Source organism: Candidozyma pseudohaemuli (genome assembly GCF_003013735.1).
Source record: "Candidozyma pseudohaemuli strain B12108 chromosome Unknown scaffold00016, whole genome shotgun sequence".
NCBI classification, from domain to species: Eukaryota; Fungi; Ascomycota; class Pichiomycetes; order Serinales; family Metschnikowiaceae; genus Candidozyma; species Candidozyma pseudohaemuli.
Window position 1 is genome coordinate 176,276 of NW_020194450.1, and position 25,772 is coordinate 202,047.

At 47.0% G+C, this 25,772-nt stretch overlaps 15 protein-coding genes across 15 annotated transcripts; 9 read left to right on the top strand and 6 right to left on the bottom strand.

Moving 5' to 3' along the window:
* Positions 1 to 61: 61 nt before the first annotated feature.
* On the top strand, positions 62 to 1,918 carry NGG1 (histone acetyltransferase; the record flags this gene model as incomplete). The annotated part of the gene is made up of 1 exon (XM_024859962.1): positions 62 to 1,918. The coding sequence occupies one exon, from the start codon at positions 62 to 64 to the stop codon at positions 1,916 to 1,918; it is 1,857 nt and encodes a 618-aa protein (XP_024711914.1).
* Positions 1,919 to 1,950: 32 nt separating this feature from the next.
* On the bottom strand, positions 1,951 to 3,219 carry MAS1 (Mas1p; the record flags this gene model as incomplete). The annotated part of the gene is made up of 1 exon (XM_024859963.1): positions 1,951 to 3,219. One exon carries the CDS (start codon positions 3,217 to 3,219, stop codon positions 1,951 to 1,953), a length of 1,269 nt encoding a protein of 422 aa, XP_024711915.1.
* A 1,450-nt stretch (positions 3,220 to 4,669) lies between these two features.
* Positions 4,670 to 5,353, top strand: C7M61_004647 (uncharacterized protein; the record flags this gene model as incomplete). The annotated part of the gene is made up of 1 exon (XM_024859964.1): positions 4,670 to 5,353. The coding sequence occupies one exon, from the start codon at positions 4,670 to 4,672 to the stop codon at positions 5,351 to 5,353; it is 684 nt and encodes a 227-aa protein (XP_024711916.1).
* A 263-nt stretch (positions 5,354 to 5,616) lies between these two features.
* Positions 5,617 to 6,195, top strand: C7M61_004648 (uncharacterized protein; the record flags this gene model as incomplete). Its single annotated transcript, XM_024859965.1, has 1 exon — positions 5,617 to 6,195. The coding sequence occupies one exon, from the start codon at positions 5,617 to 5,619 to the stop codon at positions 6,193 to 6,195; it is 579 nt and encodes a 192-aa protein (XP_024711917.1).
* Positions 6,196 to 6,906: 711 nt separating this feature from the next.
* C7M61_004649 (uncharacterized protein) lies at positions 6,907 to 7,860 on the top strand (the record flags this gene model as incomplete). Its single annotated transcript, XM_024859966.1, has 2 exons — positions 6,907 to 7,082; positions 7,218 to 7,860. 2 exons carry the CDS (start codon positions 6,907 to 6,909, stop codon positions 7,858 to 7,860), a joined length of 819 nt encoding a protein of 272 aa, XP_024711918.1.
* A 633-nt stretch (positions 7,861 to 8,493) lies between these two features.
* UBI3 (ubiquitin-ribosomal 40S subunit protein S31 fusion protein) lies at positions 8,494 to 8,946 on the top strand (the record flags this gene model as incomplete). Its single annotated transcript, XM_024859967.1, has 1 exon — positions 8,494 to 8,946. One exon carries the CDS (start codon positions 8,494 to 8,496, stop codon positions 8,944 to 8,946), a length of 453 nt encoding a protein of 150 aa, XP_024711919.1.
* A 652-nt stretch (positions 8,947 to 9,598) lies between these two features.
* On the top strand, positions 9,599 to 12,091 carry SEC10 (exocyst subunit; the record flags this gene model as incomplete). The annotated part of the gene is made up of 1 exon (XM_024859968.1): positions 9,599 to 12,091. The coding sequence occupies one exon, from the start codon at positions 9,599 to 9,601 to the stop codon at positions 12,089 to 12,091; it is 2,493 nt and encodes an 830-aa protein (XP_024711920.1).
* Positions 12,092 to 12,216: 125 nt separating this feature from the next.
* Positions 12,217 to 13,520, bottom strand: C7M61_004652 (putative lipid phosphatase; the record flags this gene model as incomplete). The annotated part of the gene is made up of 2 exons (XM_024859969.1): positions 12,217 to 12,269; positions 12,293 to 13,520. The coding sequence occupies 2 exons, from the start codon at positions 13,518 to 13,520 to the stop codon at positions 12,217 to 12,219; spliced, it is 1,281 nt and encodes a 426-aa protein (XP_024711921.1).
* A 95-nt stretch (positions 13,521 to 13,615) lies between these two features.
* C7M61_004653 (uncharacterized protein) lies at positions 13,616 to 14,386 on the top strand (the record flags this gene model as incomplete). Its single annotated transcript, XM_024859970.1, has 1 exon — positions 13,616 to 14,386. The coding sequence occupies one exon, from the start codon at positions 13,616 to 13,618 to the stop codon at positions 14,384 to 14,386; it is 771 nt and encodes a 256-aa protein (XP_024711922.1).
* Positions 14,387 to 14,471: 85 nt separating this feature from the next.
* C7M61_004654 (cohesin-loading factor complex subunit) lies at positions 14,472 to 18,837 on the bottom strand (the record flags this gene model as incomplete). Its single annotated transcript, XM_024859971.1, has 2 exons — positions 14,472 to 14,492; positions 14,518 to 18,837. The coding sequence occupies 2 exons, from the start codon at positions 18,835 to 18,837 to the stop codon at positions 14,472 to 14,474; spliced, it is 4,341 nt and encodes a 1,446-aa protein (XP_024711923.1).
* Positions 18,838 to 19,193: 356 nt separating this feature from the next.
* On the bottom strand, positions 19,194 to 19,934 carry C7M61_004655 (palmitoyltransferase; the record flags this gene model as incomplete). The annotated part of the gene is made up of 1 exon (XM_024859972.1): positions 19,194 to 19,934. The coding sequence occupies one exon, from the start codon at positions 19,932 to 19,934 to the stop codon at positions 19,194 to 19,196; it is 741 nt and encodes a 246-aa protein (XP_024711924.1).
* A 443-nt stretch (positions 19,935 to 20,377) lies between these two features.
* On the top strand, positions 20,378 to 21,754 carry C7M61_004656 (uncharacterized protein; the record flags this gene model as incomplete). The annotated part of the gene is made up of 1 exon (XM_024859973.1): positions 20,378 to 21,754. The coding sequence occupies one exon, from the start codon at positions 20,378 to 20,380 to the stop codon at positions 21,752 to 21,754; it is 1,377 nt and encodes a 458-aa protein (XP_024711925.1).
* An 815-nt stretch (positions 21,755 to 22,569) lies between these two features.
* On the top strand, positions 22,570 to 23,037 carry C7M61_004657 (succinate dehydrogenase membrane anchor subunit; the record flags this gene model as incomplete). Its single annotated transcript, XM_024859974.1, has 1 exon — positions 22,570 to 23,037. The coding sequence occupies one exon, from the start codon at positions 22,570 to 22,572 to the stop codon at positions 23,035 to 23,037; it is 468 nt and encodes a 155-aa protein (XP_024711926.1).
* Positions 23,038 to 23,451: 414 nt separating this feature from the next.
* C7M61_004658 (uncharacterized protein) lies at positions 23,452 to 24,027 on the bottom strand (the record flags this gene model as incomplete). The annotated part of the gene is made up of 1 exon (XM_024859975.1): positions 23,452 to 24,027. One exon carries the CDS (start codon positions 24,025 to 24,027, stop codon positions 23,452 to 23,454), a length of 576 nt encoding a protein of 191 aa, XP_024711927.1.
* Positions 24,028 to 24,077: 50 nt separating this feature from the next.
* On the bottom strand, positions 24,078 to 25,589 carry C7M61_004659 (uncharacterized protein; the record flags this gene model as incomplete). Its single annotated transcript, XM_024859976.1, has 1 exon — positions 24,078 to 25,589. One exon carries the CDS (start codon positions 25,587 to 25,589, stop codon positions 24,078 to 24,080), a length of 1,512 nt encoding a protein of 503 aa, XP_024711928.1.
* Between the last annotated feature and the right edge of the window lie 183 nt (positions 25,590 to 25,772).

Genomic DNA, 25,772 nt, shown 5'->3' on the forward strand with positions numbered 1-25,772 from the left:
CACAGAGTTCCATTTCGCTTCAAGAAATAGATTCTAATTTACCACAAAACGCCAAATCATCATGTCCTCGGCAACAACCACGCTAGATGATATCATAGACGAGCTCAGGCTCAAGTACGACTCGTCTGTCGGTCTTTTGGACGGCAAGGCGATAAGAGAAATCCCAAATCTAAACACACTTTACAACTTGACAAAGCTTCTAGGGAACTTGGGCAAAAACTTGAAGGAAGCGGAAGACAGAGACCAGGCTTTGCTAGACAAGGTGGAGGCTAAGCTCAGTGAGGATCTGAATACAGAAGAGAAGGAAAAGGAGGAGAACGACGTGGAAGACGAGAGTATACCGTTGGCCAAGAGGAGAAAGGTTGAAAGTTCAAAGCTGAAATCGGACAAGGAGGACGAAGATGCTATGGAGGTGGATAAGAATGAGAGTGATGAAGAAGAGGAGGCAGAGCTCAAGGATGCTAACGACAACTTTGAAGATGCAGAAGAGCAAGGTGAAGAACGTAAGGCTTCGCCGCCGCCCGAAGAGCCAGCAGAGAGAATCAACACAAAAGACGACCCAGTTCCACCTGAACAAAGAGGCTCTTACACACACGAAAACGATACCAGGTTGAAGAATCCCAAGTCTGAGTTTGTTCCATCGCAGACGCTTTCAGCCGATGCCATCGCCGAGCTTGGTCTCTTTTCCGAGGACAACAATGGCCTCGATACTCAGGGTAAAGACTACCTCAAACGCAAGTATGGTGTGGCCTCGTACCCTGAAAACGACCTCAAGGACTTGCTTCCTGGTGAAATTCCCAACACTGATTTCTCCAAACACAAGGCCCCCTCCAACCAGGTTCAGTTCACAACTTATCAATCCTACATTGAATCCTTCTTCCGCCCATTTTCCAACGACGACATTCATTTTGCTAACGAGAAGTACGTGCTCCCGCCGGGTTTCGAAAAAGGCGATTACGATCCGGCCACAAGCCCTTATTTGATCCCAAAACTCGGGCCGTTCTATGCTGATGTTTGGGCCGAGGAGGACGCCAACTTACGTTCCAAGTTGAGCTCGCCAGCACCACAGAAGCCTCCATTGGAGTCTTATAAGCCCAAGGGAACTCAAGATGAAGTCAATGACGAAAAGCTTCTAACAGAAGATGTATCTGTGGGACCTCTTTCCAGTCGATTGCTTTCCGCTATTCTCAGTATACATGAAGCCAAGGGAGAAAGCGCAAGAGACGACGACGAGGAATCCATAAAAAGTGAAGATAACAGATCCGAAGCAAACATGTCGCTCGATGAGGATGTTGCCACACAGCTTGATAGCGACGCTTACAGAGTCACATCCGAGGTTAATGATTTCTACTCCATGGAGGAGAGACTTAAACGTGAGCTCAAGTACATCGGTATCTTCATGAACTTGCCTACAAAGGGAGAGAAGGCCAAACGTGGAGGCAGCATCATTGACAGCGACGAATGGCTCCTTCACAAAGAGGACGACGAAGTGAGTGCCGAAATCCGTGTTCTTCAGGAAGAACTCAAGGGCGCCGTGGTCCGCAACAGACAAAGAAAGAAGGTGCTTGTTCCCGTTCTCGAGGAGCAGCTCGCTTACCAAGAATATTGTACTATATTAGAGGACTTGGATAACCAGGTCAACACAGCCTACACGAAAAGACTCAAGGCCAAGAGCAGAAAGAAGAAGACACCTGAAGGCACAGTCAATGTTGCTCAGCAGCAAGCTGCTAACAGTGGTTTGCGTGCACTTATGGAGAAGAGACGCAGGTGGATCGAGAGCATTGGCTCTTTGTTCAAGCCACCGCAATTAATGAAGCGGGTTCCTACAGAATCCATATTTAAGGACCAGGTGCATTCAGATGATGAAGAAGGAGAAGCTGAGGTTGACGTTGTCAACGAAGAAGAGCCAGTAGCCTAATATCTCGTTAAATACATGCATTACGTCTATACTTACCAACCCATGCCAGCCGTCAATTCCTTGTGAGAGGGCAATGTCTTGCAGTTACCCAAAGCGCAAATGGAGATAGGCTTGTCTTTGAGTCTCCAGTTGGCCCAATCGACAACCTCCTGCTTTGTAACAGACTCAATTCTCTCAAAGACATCTTCAGGCAGCAAGCGGAAACCGGTATTGACCAATTGTCTGCCGATATCTTCAGCGATAGCGGTGGAGTCGTCAAGAGCCAAAACAAGGGAAGCCTTAAGCTGTGCCTTGGATCTCTCCACCTCCTCTTCGGTGATGTCGCCCGCCTTCAAACGAGCCCATTCATTGAGAACAGCGTTCGTGAACAAGGACATGTCTGTGTTGCTGTCTGCTGTGAAATAGACACCCATCAAACCTGTGTCAGCGTAAGATGTCGTGTAAGCCATGAAAGCGTTGACCATAGGCTGGTTGTTTGGGCCTCCCATGGCGGCCTTTACCGTCAATGGGGAAGGAGAGTCCAAGCCCACCCCGATGGATCTGTCCCAAGAGCCAATAAGACCGTTGGCAACAGAAGAGGTGAAGAAGTCAGGGGCTGACCAGCTCACGCCTTCCACAGCCAAGGCCACGTGGGTCACAGGCAAGGAGTTGTCTTGAATAAGTCTTTCGGCACCGTGGAACACGGGCATATCGTCGCCATGCTGCTTGAATGGAACAGGGCTCTTTTCAATGTGGCCAAAGAACTTGTTGGCGGTCTCCACAAGCTTTTCGTGGTCAACGCAGCCAACACCGATGAGCGCCATGCGGTCACCCTTGTAGTTTGTCTTGATGTAGTTGACCAAGTCGTCTCTGTTGATGGTCTTGATCTTCTCTCTTGGTCCCAAGATGGTTCTGCCGAGATCCTGCTTGCGGAAGGTGATCTCGTGCAAATGGTCAAAAACGACCTCGTCAAACATCTTGTCAACCTCGTCACTCTCTTGAAGAATGACGGCTCTCTCTCTCTCAATAGCCTTGGCTTCTAGTTTCAGTTTCGTCAACAAGTCACTCAAGATATCAACGTTCTGCTCCAAATCCTTCAGAAGACAGCGTGTGTAGTATACAGTGTTCTCTCTCGAGGTGTAAGCGTTGATCTGGGAACCCAAGTCCTCGATCTCGAGTTCTAGACTGTACTGTGACCGTTTGGCGGTGCCTTTAAAAGCCAAATGCTCTAGAAAATGCGCAGTTCCACTGCTGATGGGATTATCGGCACGGGAGCCAGCGTTGATCCACATTCCGACCGTGGCGGTCTTGGTACCTGGCATGTATTCACTTGCCACTGTAAGGCCGTTTGGCAAAACGGTGGTTTTGTATGATGGTGCCGGGGCTTTTGCGGCCAGGGCGCTGGGGGTGGCGGCGGCCGAGGCAAGACCCCGTAAATGTAGGGGTTTTTTGAAAAACAGTCTAAGCATGCTGGAAGGAAAAGAAAACGATGTGTGGAGTAGGTGATGAAATGAAGCGCTTGATATGTGTGTGGTGCACGGGTGTATCGCCTTCTCAGCTTTCTAAGACTGTGTGGTCTGGTTCTCAAGCGCATAGACTGGAGGGTATTAGTAACGGAAAACGGTAGACACTGGTTACGAGCACCCGGAGATGGTCTTCAGACTATTGACGTTTTTTGATTTGAAGAATACGAAGTTGATGAAAATTTCGAAATTGACCTTTTTATGAATTTGGTCAGTGGTGGTCCCGCTGGATTTATCCGTTTTGGTGACCTGCGAGATCGCTTACTCTAGTCATGACAGGACGGTTTAACAGTTGTGCAGATTTCCACATAACCGGTCAGGAGACAGGGAAAAGTCGGGAAGTGGTGGATTTATAGAATTGGGAAATTTTATGAAAGAGAGAAAATGAAAAAGCTTAGAAGTATCAAAAGTTTGGAAATCTCATCTACTCCCATGTGAACCTCCATGAGTGCCACACTTGGGGAAGGATTGTGGATGAAGATGTGGCTTTTCAAGGAACAACGCAATCTGCTTTTAAACGACATCCATTGTATTCAATAACGACTAGCAACCTTCGAAAATCACCTACAGTGTATACGAGTACGACAGAAACGTACCCCAGAGTGGTCTATACTCACACGATACTAGCATACGATAAGGTTGGCTCACAGAGAGTCGGTCCCGGGTACGATCGGAGTAAATCCCTCAAATCCTCCAGAACACCCACAAAAGATGATAAACTCCGTCAATCTCAAAAACACACCTAAAAGGCGTATTCATTGTTCACTGGTTCTTGGTGTTTTTCATCCTCGGCCACTGCGGGATTGGTTGCAAAAATGTCGTCGCTTGGGGTGGCCATCAAGTCCCATGTAAAACGTACCCTTTCCTCCTGATTCTTTTAAGTTGCTATCTTATCGTGTTGTCCCACACTAAAAGTACCCCATCAGCCTCCGAAACTGCACTTATCGCTTTGGTGGGCTGAAATAACTCGGGGCCTGGCCGAGGCTGTTACGACATTGTCGCGACTACAACGGCATCTCCCTGATTCAATCGAAGCAAAAGGAAACTCCAATTGATATCCCAAAATACCAAATCTACGATAATGTCGTCTTCCAGAAATCCCGAAAAATCACCACATTCGGTGCCCGTCAGCCCCAGAAACCTCCACACCCGGACTCCCCCGGTCACAGGACATGCGCATTTCTTTTTCCTTTTTTTCCACCATATATACTCACATATCCGCATAATCTTGCCCACATCTTTATTTACCATGAAGATTTTCGAAAGCTCACATTTGTTCAATTACACGTGGGAGCAGGTCTCTGCCGCCAATTGGGTCAAGTACCCAAACGAGCTTTCTACACATGTTGTCTCTGTGGACATTCTTAACAGAGAGGTTGACCCAGAGAGACATGTGCTTAAAACAGAACGTTTGATCGCCTGCAAACAGGCAGTTCCCAGATGGTTGCGTGCCATTATCGGAGGAGAAGAGTACTCCTTTGTTAGAGAAGTCTCCGAGGTGGATTTGGTGAACAGAAAGCTTATCATGAAGCTGGCCAACATGACGCTCCTGAACCTCCTTCTTGTGAACGAAACCGTTGTTTACACTCCGGACGAGAGGATGCCCGCCGGTAGGACCCTCTTTCAGCAGGAGGCCGAGATTACGGCGTTTTCTCCCTTCTCAGGCATCTGCAACAAGATCGAGGACTGGTCTGTGGAGCGCTTTGGCCAGAACGCCCAGGTCGGCAAGCGAGGCTTTGAAGGCGTCTTGGAGCTGGTGGCACAAAAGTGGGAGGAGAGTGGCGTCCTTGTGAAGGGCTTTGGTCACTCCATCATGAAGGAGATAGACGAGGTGAACGACATGACGCACGAGGTGATCCACGATGTTGGCGAGAAGACCTCGAGCGTTCTTTCGGAGGTCACCAAGCTCGGCAGCTACTTTAGCCGGAGCTAGATTTAGCATAACTACTGTTTTGCACGGTTTGTGCATACGGTGAGCATGGAGTTTTATGCCACGACCTGGACCTCACATGGGCCCCGACGTGGCGGTGTTTTGCATGGATTTACGGGACTATTTATTCACGAGACATGATAGACTAGCAATATATTACGTTAAAGAGGTATTTGTTTGTGTAGGGCTATTGTTGTCGTCTAGATCACGTGCGCGGCATCGCAGGCATCGCATATAGATTCCTCTCTGGATCACTTTCGACTTCCATGGATTTCGGTACAATTGCAATGGATGTTCCTGTGGGACAAGAAACTCCGGATATTCAGATGTTCAGTGCAAACGGAGCGCCCTCCAATCTGCTTTACCCGGATCTAGCCATAGACGCCGCTATAGAAAAGGCGTTTCTGGAACTAGAAAGACCCCAATACGTCAAGCTAGAGACCCCTGAGCTGCTTTCTCCAGAGGAAACCGACTGGACCGCTCCGGAGTTTGTCGAAGACGGGCCCGGCTCTTTGAACTCGTCTCCAGAAGACCCACAGGGCATCCAAAACGGCATCCATGAACAAACACAAGATCACCAGAACGTCAACATCGACACTGTGGCGGCGCTCAAGCGGGAGATGGCCAACCACAGCCGTATGGTGGGCACCTACACCACGATGAAGTCGGCGTACCTCAAGCTCTGCAAGGAGTTCAACTATCTTCTTGGGTTGTTCAACGACAACGAAAAGGCCAAGATCGGGCTCATCCACGAAAACAACCAGTTGCGCCAGATGTTGGTGGAGGTGATCAAGGAACGGGAAATTGATAGACAGCGGTACCGCGAGGTGTCGATGGAGGGCTAGCCCTCATAGCATACGAACGAGCATTCAGCATATAGCATTATAGACTTGCATTGAGAGATGTGTAGTGTGGTAGTTGTCTAGGGGGGTAGAAGTTGTTAGGGGGAAGGGTATTATGAAGAGAAAGGACTTGAGGGCGGTTGGAACGACTTTGTTGAAATATTTCAGAGGAGTACCTCATCACTCAGTTGGGTAAGAGAAACAGAGTGTTTCCAGGTTATGGAGATGCTGTGGAAAACCAAATATGTATCAAAAGAGTTTCCATGTTTCTCGGGTTTTTGCATAATTTCCATCTCTTCATGAGTTATGTGATGCTCTCTTGGTGCTTTCGATGTAGTCACCTACCCACATAGAGACGACTAGTTTCAGAAAGCTTTCCTCAAATTTCGAATAAAATTCTAAAGTCTCACATCTACGAACCCACTGTACGAAAATCAATTCCTCCAAATCACATCCCCAAATCACATCTCTATCCTGTCTTTCTCTTCACTATGGGTCTCACCTAGACCACCTACATCCCAGTTACCCAACATCACCATCACTACGCAAACTCCCAAAACGCCATGCTATTAATATATTCATACTCTAAACCCACCCAAATTTAAATATACCGTGGTGACTTCAACCCATGCCATATCCCGAAATCTGGGGTTCGCATGGTACTTCGCAGACACCACTTTTCTTCAGCTCAATTCTCCAAAATACCCCCACGCCATGTCCGACGTGTTGCTTGAATTGGAGATGATTTTGGCCACCGTAAGGCAAATCGACCAGAGCGTGCTTGCCAGCATTGCCCTCTTGGAAAAAGGCGTTCCCGCTGGATCTTACAAGCAGCTAGTGGCCAGTAACAAGGAGAAGCTAGAGCGTGTCATGGCGCTTCTCGAGGAGATGTGATGAGAAAGACGATTTGTTGTTTATGGAATGAACTTTTGCCGAGGCAATGATGCCAATTTTCTGTTTCTGCGTCGTTGGTCAACTCATGTCGATGTTTACTGTGCGAAGTAAACAACTCTCTTCATGGACAGAAAGCAGACCCAGGCGGTGGAGGAGTACCAGCGTAAGGCGCTTCGGGCGACCGGAGGCGCTTCGGATAACGAGCTGGATTCTGATTTGGACCAGTTGCTTGAAGAGCTCGACAACGACGCAGAGGAGTCGCTGGCTCAGTATAGAGAGGCCCGTTTGGCGGAGTTAAAGCGTGAATTCGGCAAGATCGACCGTGCCGCTCACGAGCTCGGGCAGGATTTGGGGCTGGTGACGTTTGTGAATGACGAAAAAGAGCTTATGGACCTCGTCACCAAGGCAGATGTGTGTATGGTGCATTTCCACCAGCCTGAGTTTGCCCGGTGCAAGGTGATGAACGAGCGGTTGGCTGCTGTGGCTGAAAAACACGTTGACGTGAGAATATTGGCGATCAAGGCCGGCCTGGCGCCGTTCTTGGTGGCTAAGCTTCAGCTCAAGGTGCTTCCTGTGGTGATTGCGTATAGGAAAGGTAAGGAACTCGCCCGGATTGTGGGGTTCGAGGGTCTCGGCGGCTCAGGAACAGACTTCCCTGTGGAGGGGCTCGAGACGTGGATGTTCCGTCATAGGTTGGTCAACAGAAGGGCCTTGACATTTGCAGCCAAGAAGGCAACGCAAAACGATGAAAGTGACGATGACGATTGGTATTAGTTTCGAATTGCCTTCTAACTTCTGCAGCACAATAAGTGCAAGAAGCGGCTGAACGCAGATGGCCTCCGTTCTTCTGGAAGCTTGAACTCCGGCAACTCCACTTGGCGCCGACGAGGGGCCTTTTCGTGGTAGAGTTTCAGGCGGTTCTTCAAAACAGAGTCGCCAATCATCTACAACTGCACGGAAAAGAAGGGACCGGAAATAATATTTGGGTTTTGGTGACCGAACTGAACTGGCTGGATTGCTCAGATTCGTCAAATGCTGGTCGTCCCAGATAGGAAATGACCACGAGATAATGGAGAGGCTGACGGTAGAGGCAGGCAATGTTCTACTGTGCCTGGGAGGGGTCGTTCGACAATTATACCAAGATAAACCGAGAATGACCGAGAAGAATGGGTTGATGGGGTGATGCATTTGCAGCCTAAGCTGATGTATGCTCAGGGCGCGAGCCCTAACGGTTGACCCTCATGTCACGTTGTGCGTCGCGCCAGTCACACACAGTTGTGCTGCACCTCGCCATCTGCGTGCACGTGACCTCGTGGGTCTGCTCGCGCTGAAAAAGCTTTCGCTTTCAAAACTCAGCTCCTCACCATTTGGTAAGAAAGAAGCACCTTTAGCTGCCGACAAGCCAATATGCAAATTTTCGTCAAGACCTTGACCGGTAAGACGATCACCCTCGAGGTGGAGTCTTCCGACACTATCGACAACGTCAAGTCCAAGATCCAGGACAAGGAGGGTATTCCTCCTGACCAGCAGAGATTGATCTTCGCTGGTAAGCAGTTGGAGGACGGCAGAACCTTGTCTGACTACAACATCCAGAAGGAGTCCACTCTTCACTTGGTCTTGAGATTGAGAGGTGGTGGTAGAAAGAGAAAGAAGAAGGTCTACACCACCCCAAAGAAGATCAAGCACAAGCACAGAAAGCACAAGTTGGCTGTCTTGACCTACTACAAGGTTGACAACGACGGTAAGGTTGAGAGATTGAGAAGAGAGTGCCCTAACTGTGGTGCTGGTATTTTCATGGCCAACCACCCTGACAGACAGTACTGTGGTAGATGTCACACCACCTTCAAGGTTTCCGCCTAAGTGGTTGACTCGAGATAGGTATATACTGAACGTCTTGATCTTCAAGTTACAGATGTAGAAAATGTAGATGGGAAGCGATCCAACAAGACAAAGAGAAGTAAGTGAAAGGTTGGCAAAGCCTATGTTGCCTTAGTATAATTTGGGAGTCAAATAAAGAGACAAACCTTCAATGATCTTAGCTAATCAACTATTAATGATTTTTCATTGACTGGTCGATAGGCCGGTAGTTATTCTTGATTCTGGTTTTCGAGATTCATAAGAAATGAAAGAATGAGGTATAAATGTAAAAGTCACAACAAAAATCAACAGACTAGATAAAGCAACTACGATTGTCAAACTCAGAAGCTTAAACATCTGAAGAGCTGAATTATCCCGTCTAGTCTAAAAGTGCCATTCAAAGACCTAAAGTATGAGACAGCCTCATACATTCTCAAGATCATTGAAACCAGCGAACTCACAAAACATCACAAAACTCGACAAACATAAAAATTGAACCCAATGAAATCAACTAAACAAAAAATCTCTCCTTCCCAATTAATAAAACTCACCAAATCCCACGTATCTGACGGCCCGATCGGGCATTCCATGTGTTGATGGGTGTACAGGTCTCAACAACACATAGCTCCAAATACACACCAACCTCCAGGTCTTCATGAGTTTTGCCATCTACGACCTTGACGAGGACGTGCGCCGTCTTCTCAGTCTTGACAACTTTCTAGATGGCCTTTCAGTTCATGAATTTGTGGAGGAATTGAGCAAAGACCATATTTTGAAGGGTCAAGAGGTCAAAAACCTCGAGTACTTGGATCCCAAGCCGTACATTCGTACATTCGAGTCGACGCTTCGTCACTTAAAGCACTTGTCTGAGGAGTCTACCAAGGAGCTCAAGGAAACCGAAAAAGACGTGGAGGAGTTCGAATTGCGTCACAGTGAACAGGTGCTCAAGTTGTCTGGTCAGGTTGAGAAGATTGTGTCTCTGTTTGACGACTTGGACACGCTGATTTCCCATATTTCCGATGTCATTGACCCATTGAACCAGAAGCTCAACCGGATCACCAACTCCCGTGACCGGTCGGTCGATACCATCTTCTTGATTCGGTCCTACCACGGTTTCTACACCAAGGAGAAGTACGATCCACTCGAGAAGCTACGTACCGCCAGAGACACCGAGCTGAAGATGAAATGTGCCAGAACCGTGAAGAATCTTCTCACTTTGGCGAAGAAAATCGACTCAATGACGGGTAATATCCCCAAGGTGAGCAAGTGTGTTACTACAATTGAGAAATACTCCGAGCTTCTTGAGCGTGGCCTCGTGGAAAGATACGAATTGGCCAGCGAGGACTCCGATTACGACGAAATGCGGGAAATTGCAACCATCATGTTCGAATTCAACGGCGGTGCCAGTGTGGTTCTGGCTTTCATGAACAAAAGTGACATATTCAACGAGGCTGAGCAAACAGAAGACGAAGACGAAGGAGTCTCCATTCTCGAAGATGAGGCCATCTGGACGAAACTTGCTGATCCTAACTTCCAAGTGCATAGTCTCTTTGACGAAGAAAAGACTCAGATTCTCCTTGACAGACTCAAGGTTTCCATTCGTGGCCAGCTGAGAGTCATCCAACAGGTTTTCGAAAAGCCTGTGCCGGTGCTCAAAATGCTCCTTCAGCGTATCTACGCCCAGATGATCAACAACAAGGTCTCCACTCTTTTGCTGTATTCGCTGCCTCACGGTCCTTTGGTCCACGTTCGTCTCCTACATGCCTTGTACGTTCTTGTAGGTGACTTCACCAAGGACATGAAAGAGTACTTCTCCCTCAACGATTACGACGAGAATAATGAGCTTGCAGTCACCTTGGACCAGTGCTACTACGACTTGTTCATTGACTATCTCTCGGATGATACATACTTTCGCATGGAGAAGGACATGTTGGAACGCTACATTTTCTTCCTTGCTACAAGGTTCACCGAGTTCAACGAAAAGGCTATCACGAAACGTTCCCTTGAAGATGCTCTTCAGGAATGGGAAAACCAAAACAACCAAAATGCTAGCAATGGCCTAATATCAGGCGATCTAAATGCTGGTGAAAAGCACATCTTCCACTTCATCAAGCGTAAGCGTCTTGACAAATTTAAAGACTTTATGAAAATGCATTTACCAGAGAGACCGCTTTCGACTCGGGAGTCAGCGGATGTGGCCCAAAGAAAAACAGAATACATGGAGCTTGGTGAAGTCAACATCACCAAAGTTCAACAGATTATCAAACTTGCCATTGAGGCCATTGCGAGAATCTTGGAGCTCGCTCCGCAAAAGTCTGCTGAGTATTCCCTTGAAGTGCTTGAAATCCTTCTTTTGGATTTCGGTGGACTTTACATTGGTGGTGGCCTCGAGGTTGCTTTTGACAGAGCCAAGTTCGAGCTTTCCGTTGCTGGACTGAAGCCTGAGTGTGACCTCGAATTCATGAAAACATTTAACTTAACAACGGAGGTTTTGCGTCTTCTATCAGCTTGCATCAAGAAAATCATACTTCCTTGTGCTGTCAACAGCCCTGCCATCAGAAACAGGATGATCAGTTTGACCAACAACTATGTCGCCCGGTGCGAGAAGAGTTTAAATTTGATCTTGGCGGCCACTGTTGAGCTCGTCACCGAGAAACTTACATCTATTTTGCAAAAACAGAAAAAGAAGGATTTCGTCTGTGATGACGCAAGCATGAGTAACAAGGTGTACACGGATGTCTGTGAAGAAGTCACAACTCTCCTAGACAATGTCTACGAGTACCTTTCGAAGTACTTGAACAACGAAAACTTAACAGATGTGTTGATCAAGATTGGTATGATCTCATTGGAACTTTTGCTCGATCACTTCAAGAAATTCCAAGTCAATTCCAATGGTGGTCTTGTTTTGACTCAGGATGTGATCAACTATCAGTCAGTCATTGACACTTGGGAGATTCCTGAACTTACAGAAAACTTCCAGATTCTTAAGGAAATCAGTAACTTGTTTACTGTGCAGCCAAACTTGATCAACTCATTGATCACGGAGGGTCACTTGGCCAAGTTGAAGATCTACACTGTCAGACAGTACATTTCCAAGAGAACAGACTTTTCGCCAAACTACCTTGAGCGTTTCTTCGGGCGCAAATAATCGAGGACAGACGTTCTTATTTTCTATTGTATAAGGATAAAATGCATAATATCGACCACAATAAGATAGCACTGTGGAAGCCTACCTCGTTCAACCTTCTCCTGAAAGTGTGATGCTTTTCATGCTCAACCATGCAATGCTGCCAGAACCTCGGTAAAACCAGCGAGGATCCAGCTGACTGATCGAGATATATCTCGATACGTTCTGGGTATACTATGCAAGCGACCAAAATGCCCACGGCAAGGAGATAACTGAGTGCGTAGATCTTGACACCTGTGTAAGGCGTTGGCATGTAACACATCTTGGTCTTGTAGGTTGTGGTGTCGTCTGGGGATGCTAGCTTTGACTTGGGGTTGGGATCGTAAGGATTGTTCAACGAAAGAAGTTGTATAGCCGGATACTTTATACCGTTAGTCATGGAGGCGGACTTCACGGAAATCTCCCGAGCCAAAGTCTTGGAATTATCGCTGTAATCAACATGATGCATATCGCAGTAGTCGTGGTCGTCTCCACTGAAAACTATCTCGGGCGACAATTGCGAAAGGATTTGCAGGGTATACGAAAAGTCAATCACAGTCTGATATTGATGTCCTCTCATGAGGGGAAATGGGCGACTTTTCTCTCTTCCAATGCCACACGTTTCAACGTTCGGATCTCTGTAAAGCGGAACGTGTGTCAACACCATTCTGGGCATTGTTGGGTTGATTTTCGAATTCAATGAGCTCAAAAACTGTCTAGATGGTGTATGTATGGCAGGATCCTCGTGTGACATTGATATCGTATCCAATTGAACGATCGTGTGGTTGCCCAACTCAAAGAAATCATTGGGCTCGCCAAAATATGCTGCAAAACGCTCGACATTGTGAGAGGCGATGTTCTGGAATCCAATGTCGTGGTTACCAGGAAGCGAGCGAATGGATCTTCTGTTTGCTTTTTTGGGGAAGATCTTGTTGAAGCGCTTGTATTCATCTAACCACATAGGGTCATCCCACTCGCGTCCTCCGTCAAACATGTCACCCAAGAAGATAACCGTATCTGGATCAAGGTAATGCTGCATGAATTTGTAGTTCGTGTGGAGGTAATTGTCACTCATCCGTCTCAAAATATAGCTCAAGAGCCTGGGTAGTTTAGGATACGTATGGTCATCCACAAGCTGGGGATCGGCAATAAAAGCAATTCTATGAGGTGTGTTTTCAGCTTTCTCGCCGGTCCAATGCTCCCAGTTGTCCCATTGGCAGACGTTGACGGCGCTTTTCACCCTAACCCTTTCAAAAAAGTGTATGATAACGAGGAAATACACCAAAAGACCCAAGATCAACTTGGGAGATAAAAGCCTGTGACCGCGACGGGGCCGCAAGATTCTGGCCTCCGCTTTTTCATCCGACGACACCGGGCCGTCTGGCTTCCGGTCTCTTCTCCGGAAATTCATTGTGGTGAATCCTGATATCTCGCGGAGGGTTAGTTACTGGTAGCTTTTTTCTAGGGCGCGCTAGGACCAACTCAAGCGTAGCTGAAGCACCGTTAATGGAGAAGAAGCGTCGCTTGCGGCTGCAGGAGCGGTCTAAAGGGGCCTCCAGGCTTTTTGACTTCGACGGCTCCAACGCTGTGTTGTATAAGGATGCCCCGATGTTTATCGACCAGGGGAGCTCCAAAAGGCGTCCATTCACGTACTATGGCGACATGAGCCGTTTGCCAGAGAGGAAAGCCACCCTGAAATCGACAAAGATAACCAGAAAGGAGATCGTGCTTCCGAGAAGGCAGCGAACAAAAGGTGATCCACTCAGCGATGATGTGTATCTACCTTTCCACCGGAAGATGAAACGAGATGAGAAATCCATGACAGGCTCTGACAAGAACCGAATCGCCAACGAGGTCGACAACTTCAGAATGCAATTGATGCTTCTTCAGCAAAACAATTGGGCTCGTCACTTGCCCAAAATGACGTATATCAACGATAAGTCGGATGCGGCAGAGCTTCTGTGGAAACGGCAAGCCACAGCCGCCGAGCTTCTGCGACTTGTGCTGAAGTATGAAAACTGGGAAGCTCGTAACGAGCAATGTATTGCTGACATCAAGGAGTTTGAAAGCAGAAAAAATCCCAAGGTGACTGATAGCGAGCCAGTCGAGGAAGATGATAGTGATGAGCTGATCTTGGCACTGACTCTGGTTCAAGAGGAACGAGAACAACAACGGCTCGAGGAATATGGGCCCCTGCTGAGACTTCTTTTGCATAACGGGTACGACCTTGTGTTTGGTCCGTTACAGTTCCCACGAATTGAACCTCTGATTCTGTAAATATCATCATCTCACAAAGTGAAGTCTTTCACGGACGTGACAAAGCGAGTGAAAAGTGGCCCAAAGGTGGTAGGGTGCGAGATGTTCACGTCAAGCTCGAGATTCTCTAGAGGAAAGTCAATTAGTGTGACTGCTTTTGGCTGTTGTCTGAGCTCCACATCTACCCGATTTGGCAGAAAGTTCTCCATCACGATATTCGAAACTGCAAAGGCCGCTGAGAGTGTCTGACGAAGATAAATCAACGCAAGATAGCACTGAGAGTGGACAAAGAGGAGTTGGAGATTGTCCACCGACATTCCTTCTCCGCTATTTGATCCAACTGTCGAGAAAACTCTGTCTGCTAACTCGATACCCTCATGAGTAATACTCCTGTCTAAATGATACAACACAAGACATACTTCCTCAAGCGACAGGAACGGCAACACGGAGAGGTTGAGAACAAGGAATAGAACCGTGTCTCTCGTGTTTATGCTGGCTTGCAAGTCACTGACCGACGTATCAATCGTAAATAGACGTACAAGAGACAGGATCAATCTCTTTCTGCTGGAGTAGCTCCTGCTGACTACTTTGTAGACCGACCTGAGGAACAGAACATTTTCCCAAATCTTATCACCACCCACCTTTTTGTTATAATCGACTGCTAGTTTGAAAGCTTCAACATAATTCCTGTCAGCTAAAGATTCGTGTTTCTCGAATATCTGCTTGTGGAGACCGAACGCAATCTTCCTCACAAACTTGTTGGGCGATGCCTCCAAGGCAATAATTGTTGGAGCACAGACTTTGGGATTAGCAAACCCAAGTTTCATTATGAGTTCGAGAAACCTCACTGGTGTAAGTGACAAAGGACTGGCGTCTTGAAAGCAAAGCTCAAGCGCAGGAGTAATGAAACTTTGAATGAGACTCAGACAGACACTGTCATTGATGTAGTTGTGTGAAGTTCCATGAAAAACTTCAACATTGAGTTTCTTTTCGGATGAATGTGTCTCGTCTAAGCTACGCTTTCCAGCATCATCATCTTCTTTCAGTAAAAATGAATTGAAACCCTCCAAGATGGTCAATTTCATTCGATGGGAGCCATTTTCAAATTCAGCGTTGAGGAGCCTCATAACTGGCTTCAGTAGAAACATTTTTGGGTGATAGGTGCATATCAACAAGAGACTCTTCATTGCGGCCGACCGTGTGGATAATCCTTGATTTTCCTTCAAGAAATGCAATATGAATCTCATAAGGAGGCTGTTGACCGTCTCATCGCCTTTGAGTCCCACATTAGCTTTCTCAATTAGATCTCTCGAACCTTCAAGGTCACAAAATGCTCCGAAACAGCCAAACAATTGCAAGAGCTTTACGACGAGGGGTTTCTGATCCAGCTCCTCAGATTTGCCAATGCGGCTAGCCAACAATTTGATGCAAGAGGCTATGGCATTAGAAAGCCTGTTTTGCGAATTGGATCGCTCACATAAGTCATTCAAAATGGGAACAGCTTGGTGGAGCTCCCGGACATTGAACTTTGTCAACCTTTTGAGAAGAATGTCCTGAAGATCTCTTATGAATCCTTCACCGAATGCTGGGCTTCGAGCAGAAACAGACCGTATTATCTTAAGCGAGTAAAAGCAAACATCTTCGCTGGAATCTGCCATTGACAAGTAAGGTAGAAGCGAGAGGAGACTATCTTGAGTCACGATATCCATATCGATTTTTGCAAAGACAGAAAGAAGTTTCAATGAGTTTTCAGCGGTCTTTTGTTCTTTTGTATCAATCAAATCAGTGGCAATTGCCAAAGTGGTCTCTGCAAGTGGAGCTAACTGATCTTGCTTGACCAACAGCTTTCCCTCTTTGACGTCCGAAAGAATAAAATGCTCAAACAAGCGCTGGCTTTGATATGTGTGTGTGATCACCTGTATCATCATAAGTATCACATCTTTGCGGCTCGTGGTCAGAGATGGGTGGAACCAGATTCTGTATAACGTTTCCTGAGCAAGCTCTCTCATATTATCCTCGGCATCCTCCAAATTTCTCATAAGTCTTATACAAAAATGGGATTTGATATCGACGTTTGAAGTGAGATCAAGAAATTCCTTCATGATTCTGATGACCCGTTTCCTCACGGCCACACTCTCGTCCCCAGTTCTAGCACAGATAGGTTTGTAGTACCTCTCTAGTAAATCAGTATTGGAAGAAATAAATTTTGCGAGCAACTCTATGATGGCATCTCTTGACAGTGCTGCGTTACTCTCTAAAAGCCTGGAAATAGACACAGTGATTTTCGGGATCTTGAAAATATCCAGGTCCAAATTGACCAAGCTAGACAAGACCTTGATTGCTTTGGTACTAAGTCGTACTTTTGGGCTCTCTAGAGTACGTGTTAACAAATTCAAAAATTCATCATAGCACGCATCTAGAGAATGCATAAGATTGACTTTTTTATATGAGGCCAGCTCATATTTGCTTGTAGAAGGGGTCGTTTGTGAGAACAAGAGATCAACTGCCTCGTGAACAGCAGATTCTGTGTCTGAAACTCGTGGTTTTTTGTCAGGGCTTGAATGGAAAAAGCCATGTCTAGAAGTTCCAGAAGACTCCCTAGAGGAGATAGCAGCTAGGCTTGACAACGTTCTCCATTTGATGTAATCCTTGTTGGCTGCAACGAGTTGCATGCTCTGAATAGTGAGATCGGCAAGTTGTAAGATTTCAAGAGGCCCAGAGGAGCCACTAGCAACAACACCTATTTCCTTCTTCAGCTTTAGGATATGTATACCAACACGTCCAATTATATCAAGTGCGAGAGGTTCATTGGAGCTTTGGATCGAGCCGCTAGTTAAGTCCTCAATCATTTGGGTGGTAAGGGATACCAAGATGGTTTCTGCTCCTGGAAATTCCGGAGATGCAAGAAGATTGAGAAGGTCATCTAGGAGAATATTCAATGCTGTCTTGTATCTCGTCTCTGATGAGATAAGCTTCTCGGTGCAAAACGTTGCAATCATGTGGGCAAAATGCTTCACTTCAGTAAACTTGCCTGCAAGATTATCTAGAATAAGTTGGCGTTTTTTGTTCACTTGAGCTGTGGGGTTCGAAGATTTGGGAAGTTTTGTGTACTCGTTGATTTCAGTGTGGGGGTAGTCCAGATCGATGGACTGGATGAACTTCACAAGCGAAATGGTGAATGAAGACACTGTAATACCCTGGGACGTTGAAAGCTGTGTGGATTGGCCCAGACGCTCGATTCGGTTGAAATTGTTCAAAATTTCGTGAACAAGGAATTGACGCTGGTGATCGTAGGTCTTAAATATGGCCACAAGAAGCTGGATCAGGGAGAAACAAATATCTGTTGACTCTTTTGCCTCACCAAAGATGACATCGAGACACGAGTATTCAATCTTTGTGAGAATTCGCTCATCTGTAGTCGCTGAGCTGACGTATTTCGTGAGATCCTGGAATAGCTTAGTGATGAAAGAAGCCTTTTCGTCAAAGGCATTCTCATCAGTAGTAGTCAATTCCACGAGCACGGTCGATACATAGTCGACAACACTTGAGATATAAGTCTCAGTGTATAAGCGCTTCTCCAATCCACTTGTAGTAATGATCATTATGAGGAGTCTTGCAGCCTGGAGTGACTTCAACGTTGCAAATTCGGTATCTTTGATGAGATTGAGACAAAGCTGTTGTGTTCTTCTGATATAATCCAGATGCAATTCTGGGATTCTGTGTGATTCTGCCAACCGAGTGTAATGATGGAGCAACAGGCGGGTAGCTTCCAGACTTAGAAGACGCTTATTGTCCTCCACTTTGCATACCTGTGCATCTAGGACCTCGTCAGCATCATCGAGGCCCACCTTGTCTATAAGATCGACTATGCCTGCAATGGTCGAATCTGTGAGCTGCTCGGGATCAAGATGGATGCGTTTTCTGGACTTCACCGAGGAGACATTGATATTTCGTTTCTGGCCTGAGAATTGGCGCTCGATCTCCTCCGCTATTAGTAGGTCGTAGTTCTTTGCAGAAGCTGCACCATCAATATGGCTCAATTGTGGTCCCTTGAGGTCAGCAGTTTGCTCCACAAGACTGTCATTAGACACATCAGGAACGGATTCAAGAACTCGAGTATATAATGGCAGTAGATACGGCACAGCTGGCTGACCAAGCCCTTCACTGGAGATCACGGGTTTCTTGAACCTCACATTTTCCAACTTGACGTCGTCGATTTTCCCGAAACTTTTCATCAACGCGTCAATGGCGTCTTTATACGCGTCAGGATCATTATTAACTGCCTCTATGGCGCGGTCCAATAGACCTCTGAGCCGCTGATTTGATGGTACATGAACCTGGGGTGCTGGATGATCTGTACTGAAGTACGAAAGAAGCGGAGTTATTTCCCGATTTGGAATGAGATGGTAAAATGGACTCACTGCCAACGCCTCGACCAAGTCCCGAGGACCCTCAGTCGGCAGCAGGCTCATATGTTGGGAGGAGATGGTGTTGATATGCGACTTAATAAGGAAATGTAATAGCGCGCGTGGGTAATGAGTAGCACCCACTGGGCCAAAATTTAAATATGAAATTTTCAAGGAAGATGAGGGATGACGTGAAATTACTATTACTATTATGTGGATTTCGAGGCTTCGATGTGTTTTTGGTTGGAATGGGAAGTGGTGATCTGGAAGTGCAGAATGGCTGCAAATGCTGGGATGAGGCAAGTCAACCTGATTATGTGGAAGAGCTTTAGGCATTCATTCGAAAAAAGACAAGTTGTTTGTCTTGGTCTGACGCTCATTAAAATCTCAGGGCTAGATATTATTCGATCCCCATCCCCTGCTCAGTCCACCTCCAACGATCTGAGCGGCTCGTTTCGAAGATCACCTTTCTCGTAAACTCCACGAATGTTGCGTGTTGGTACACCCTGGGGCATGGCCCACCAGGCGTTCCACAAGTTGCGGAGAATGCCGCGAGTATCGTATATATTAACATAACGCTCGTCCTCAGGAAGCTTTCTTGTTGTGTAAACGGAGTTGAGGTATTCTCTCGTTGTGAGATTATTAGCAGACAAATAAATATGGAACACGAGGAGCATGGCTGGGTACACGAAGGCACAAAGACCATACAATGCTAGAAGAAATGCAACCGGGTTTTTGGAAATTGACGCCAGAAATGACGACACTGCCGGGTCCGCCACCATCCTGTAGTGGTAAACGTGGACCCAGCCGAGAATTGAAAGCATGGCGGACGCCAGAACCACCATGAGCAAGAACCAAAGAAAATAACGGTAGTTTCTGAAACCAACGCAGTTGTTCAAAAACACACAGTGATGATCGTGGATGTACACACACGAGTGGCAGTGGTGACAGTGGCTCATGCGAGGAGTACGCCAGATGTGGCAAGTGATGCAATATTTGACTGTAGTTGGCTTTTGGGTTCCAAAGTACGGAAGTGAGACAGTACTATAGAACTCATCAGGAGCACGGTGGTCCTCCTCCCTGATCAAGTCGGGGCTATATGATACATGGATATTCCTTGGAGCAAAGCCGGGATCACAGCCTGCGGTTTTCACCATGAACATGATGGTCAAAAGCCAAAAGTATGTGAATATGATGACCAAAGCAGGCAGAAGATTGTGCCATAGCCAGGAGGCTTCAAACACCCAGAAGAGCACCCCTGCTAGCACTATGGCGAGAAAAACCGCAACGCTGATTGGCCACAGCTTCGACGTGGCTAGCCTTCCTCCACAGATGTATATATGGGAGGTGTTTGCTGCAGTTTTTGTATGGTAATTTTTTTTGGGATCGCCGAGCCGGAGAGCCGGATCGGTGATAAGCCAGTTTGTAGCGATCCACAGGAACACTTTGGACGCATACATGGCGCGCAGTCACATGAATTTGGCGTGAATTGGGAGAACCTTGTGGTTGTTTTTTGCTAGTGTTGATACTGACCTGCACCTCCCTCCCATGAGCATCACCACCAGCTACTACTCATTTTGACTTGTACATATAAATCAGGCCTACGATGCTTCGGTTGGCTCAAAATTCTGCAAGGTTGCTTCCGAGAGCACGAGTATCATTGAGGTATTCCCCATTACGGAAAATTCAACCTCGCCAGCTCTCCTCAAGCACCATAGGCTCCTTGAGATCTGGAGGTCTCATAGCTAATATCATTGGAGGAGCCTATTTGGGCGGTTTGATCGTGTGTTTTGGCTCCTTGTACTTATTGTACCAGGACGCCGACAAAAGACAGCACATTCCGTTCCTGGTGGGTTTGGAAAACACAGTGACTGCTGTGAAAGGAATCGGTAAGGATGACGTGCTCCAGCTGCCCAGGCACGCTGTGAAGCACTACCGTCGTTTGCTTGTGAAATTTGGTGAAGAAATTGACCCGGACTTTAAGTTTGAGGAGGAAGTCAACGGAGAACGAAACTACCTTGTGCCTTTGGTCAATAGTGAAGCCTTGCTTCAGAAGAAGGGAGCCGACTTCACAAACTTCTACATCGACATTGTTTTGAGATACTCGCGTGCCCTTTTGGCGAAGGAGAAGCATTGGGAGTCCATCAGCATGCTCAAGCAGGTCATTGACAATGATGAGGTCTTCTACAGACTAGGCGATGCGGAGAGGATGAGTCAGTGCTGTCGTCTTTTGAGTGACATCTCGCCATCCCAGGAGGAGAAGGAGCTCTACCTCAAGCGTGCCATTGACATGCTAGCACAGACTTTCCTGAGAGTTAATTTGGACAATTACCTTCTACAGGACGATCTGAGGGTATCTGACGAGTTGATTCGCTCGCTCAACAGTCTAGCGTTTGTGTACGCCACGAAGAGTAAATCCAAGGGCAAAAAGGAAAAGGAGAAGTTGCTCTCGCAGGCGCTCAACATCTACTTGGCCAACTTGAAGAGCGTTAGGACGATTGCCAATACTATTTCTTCGGGTGAATTGACCCAGGCTTCGTATCCTCTCTTCAACTGTGATGAGGACAATCTCAAGATGCTCAGTGCCGAGATGAAGAGTCACATTTCGGAGATTTTGTGGGCAAGAAACTACAAGAAAAGTGCCGTGGCATGGGGCGAGGAGGTCGTGGATGAGATATACTTTGATCACAGGAACATCGCCAGAGCAGCTCCAGTGCTCAACACGGTCTTGGAGAATTTGATTGTCATGTATGGAAAACTCAAGGATAAGAAAGCTCAGGAGCGCTGTGTTGCTCTCCAGGTGGAGTTGCGTGGGTTTGATCGTGATCCTCCTTCGTGGTACGACAGCGTGGTGAACCGGTTCAGCAAGATTATATACTACAGGGGACCGCTTGGAGTTTTGGAGAAGGCACTTAAGGAGAGATTCGGCCCGCCGGTGAGGGTTCCAGAGCTTGAGGAGCACGAGGATGAGGACAAGGAGTAGGTGGTGCAAGTCCGAGTTGATAAATAGTGCCGTTTCGAGTACTATCATTGGAAGCTGGTTGGTTAAACGGTTGAGTGACCAGCTTTCTAGGTATTGTAAATAGAAAAAACGAAAAACCACATGGAGCTATTGGAAAGTAACGAAATCAGATTTTCGATTGGGATCTCTTTGTGATCCATGTCTCAGTTAACTTTCTTCAGTAACGCAGGTGATTTATACCTCAGACAGTCCTTGCGGACTAAAGACAGTTTGTGATCACCATAAATCAAAACAATTGATATCATGCCGAAATTGAATTTGATCTTCCCGATTCATCATTGAAGAGAGAAGCTTCCTATTCATGGTATCATATGCTCTACATTTTCATCCCAGTCTTCAACGAAGTTATTGCCTATAGGACTTTTTTGCAACCAAAATTGCTGATTCCTTCAACAAACGTTTCGAGGCTCTTCATTTGATTATACAAACAAAATCCCCTCAAGAACTCCACCAAAACCAGTAAATACCCTGTCTCATACTGCCCACTCATGGCTGCGAAAAGCTGAAACAACACCCACACCACAACGCCGCACACCAGCAGCCAAAAACCAAAAACCCAATAAACTTATCCTCTTCCCCTTAAATTCGAAAATCTATATCCTTTTATTTAAATCAAGGTATGGAGGGTGCCGGGTATGGGAGGGTGCCCCGGGGATGTACGGGTGTTGCACCGCCAATCAACGCGCGGACAAGTAAGGCAGGTGAAAACCCGGGGAGGGACACTTCTGTGAAGTACCTAAAAAATCAAACTATCAACTCCAACTACTTCTTCAACCATGTTGTCCCGTGTTGGCCTCCAAGCCCAGAAGCTGATCGCTAGACCCTCCTTTGTGCAGGCCGTCCGCCACATCAAGACCATCCCCCAGCCTCCTGGCTACATTGTTGGAACCGTCAACGACGCCTACCAGCCTCCTAAACCACACAAGTCCCACGGTTCTGCCCACTGGACCGGCGAGAGGGCTATTGCTATTGGCCTTGTTCCTTTGATTGGTGCATCTTTCTTCAGCGGTCCATCTGTGGTGCTTGACTCCACCTTGTCTGCTTTTTTGCTTGCCCACTCCTGGGTCGGTTTCCAGTCATGTATCATCGATTACATTCCTTCTAGAGTGTACGGATCGTACCACAACTACGCCATGTACTTGTTGACGTTCGGCACCGGTGTTGCTGCGTACGGTGTGTACGAGATTGAGAAGAAGGAAGAGGGCGGTGTGACTGGTATCGTGGCCAAGCTCTTCACTGCGTAGATCGCCTCATGGCAAAGCATATCACGACTATTTATCATAATACATTGAGGATTCATTTGGCGTGGCTCCCGGGATGATCCCCGAGTGTAGAGGTTATTAAGGATGTAGTTGTATTGTAGAAGGAAGCTGTATTGAGGAAGCCGTTAAGTCGGTATTCACAAGAGAAGTTCCAGTTAACGTGAAAGAGAGAAAGAGAGTACGACATCCCGGATAAAGTTATTCATTAGTGGGTATCATATCATGCAATGGCTATGTGATGCTGGGACATAATCATGGAAGACCACTTTCCATGGGAAACGGTGTTCATCTGTAGGCAGTTGAAGGGACACAACTCCCCTACACTGCTCTCAATTACATGCAAATAGGGTCTTCTTGCCTTGGAGAATGCCCAAAAAGTCAGACTTCTAACCTTCCCTAGGCATCCTGAAGCTCGGCCTGGGCGGGAATGACCTTGGTGTCGAGCCAATGCTGCAAAAAGGCTTTTGCTTCTGACACTGATCTTTTCCGGACGTCCTCCTGGTCAAGCACCCGAAGAGCATACTTCCTCTCGTTGAATGCATCTCGCAAAACAAGCGAATCCACGAACTTCACAGACCTCAGCCGCTCGTCGATCTTAGCGACCAAGACGTTCTCGTCAATCATCTCCATAATTAGCAGCTCCAAGTTCTCCTCCTTCCCCTCTAGAGCCTGCTCTAGGGAGTACTCCTTTAGAAGGGTCTCGAAGGTGACAAGTCTGCCTTCGTTCTCGTTGCAGGCCGAGATCAATGTCAACTGGACGAGTTTTTTGGTTAATTGACCCAGCAAGTCGAGGAATTGGCCTTGGTGTCGGAGAAAGCTACCGTAGTTTCCATATGCAAAGAGCTCGAGTGTGTTGATGGCCTTCAGCAATTCAGCCTCGGCCGATGGCCACGTAGATGCTGCTTCTAGAGTGGCTCTGTAGCTGTATTCACCTGGCTTGGCAAGTGCAGTCACGATTTCTTCAACGGACATGTTGGTGATGTTTGAGATACTCCAAGCTTATCTGACGCTGTGACCTGCACCTAGGTGCCCAGGTCCACCAATTCGGGGTATAATCTTGCCACTATTAAGTCGAGAGTTTGGACGATTAAAAGCTGATTAAGCTTGCTGGAGTCAGGAAGATCGTTGCAGATTTGCTGGCTCTCGAATCTCGCCAAGGCATTGACAAAACAGGCCTGGATATCCTCGTCGGTCTCTCCCTCATAACGGAACGACAGAAGTGGGATACCAGAATTGGCACAGATGGTCCTGACGTTTGAAAATAGCTTTTCTGCAACGTCTTTTGTTTGAGAGGGTGGCACGCTGCTCTCTTTCTGGTCCTCAAAGAGTATCATGCGTAGATTCTTCAAATTCTCAGCCATGCATTGATCATCGAGAATTGGGCTGCTGGAGACCAATTTAAGCAATTTCAGCGAGCAATATGCGTTGATTTTGGCGGAAACCGATGTTAGCGACAGCAAGATGGTTTGAACTATACCAATGCCGTACAAGCCAACGGGAATGCGTCGCTGAAAGGACGAAATTGAGTTTAGAAAACCAAAAATGGGGGACGCAAAAACCAGCCAGTCGGACAGTTCCTTCGTTTGTAGCACCTCCTGCTTCTTGGCCGAAGCGACCAGCGCTAAGACAGTGAGAGAGGAGTACATGTTTTTCACTCGAGTAACGAAGGATTCTTTGACCTGAGGCTTGGGTTCCACCGAGGTAACTTCAGCGATTTTTGCAAGCACGGTTCCAATAATAAACGAAGGCGAGGAAAGCTTCTCGAACGCCTTGTCCAAAATAAAGTCGCCCACAAGGCCCACCACGAACAGATCCACAATGCCCGATTCCAACGGGTTCTCCTTCCTTCCATAGAAGACCGCTTCAAGAAGCTTATGTGTGATCACTCGTAGATAGAGGTTTCGAGGATCCTGGGAAGCTTCAATTGTGGTCTGTGGGTCGAATATAGCATGCTGGGTCGCCAAATAGGCATCGACCAATTCCTCGTCGGACGCTTCCTTACGAACCCGATTGAACCGCAAGTTCTTCTGCTCCCTCAAAAATGCAAATTGCCCATCAACCACTTCTGTGGCCTCAACATGGTCCTTCAAGATACTGGCAAAGTCGTCCACCAAGAACAAAAAACGGTCACCTTCAACGGCCCGGGTCAATCGCAGCACCACATCTTCAACAATCGTGCACATATAACGGTACACCTCAGCAATAAAGTCGTTATTATCGGTGCCTAGCTTGGAGTACCATGAGCAGATGTAGTTTGTAGTGATGGTTGCCAAAAAGAGGTGGATTTCAAAGTTCAACTCTGGAAATTCCACCAAACGCGGCAAATGCTCCATCATCTGCCTTTTCGAAGCATCATTCAACCTCAGGAGCACTTTTCCCGGAGAGTATAGCTTCAGTAGAAGGGTCATCTGAGGACATTCCAACTCCACCTCGTTTTTGGCGATTCCCGACCCTCCGATCTTCACCTGGTTCCCCTTGAACCGTTTCAGGTCCCGGATCAGTTTTCTGACGCGGCCCCTTTCGACTTTGACCATTCTGTTTGTTGTATCAGTTCATACAGCAGGTGGCAGATGAGGGTTTATGAGATTCGAGGACAAAAAGTAACAAACTTTTTGGAATCTTGATGTAAAATACTCTCGCTTTGCAATTCAACAAACCACCCAAAGGCCTTATCGTGTGGTATGCTTTATGGGTCGGAGTATCAACACCTTATCGTG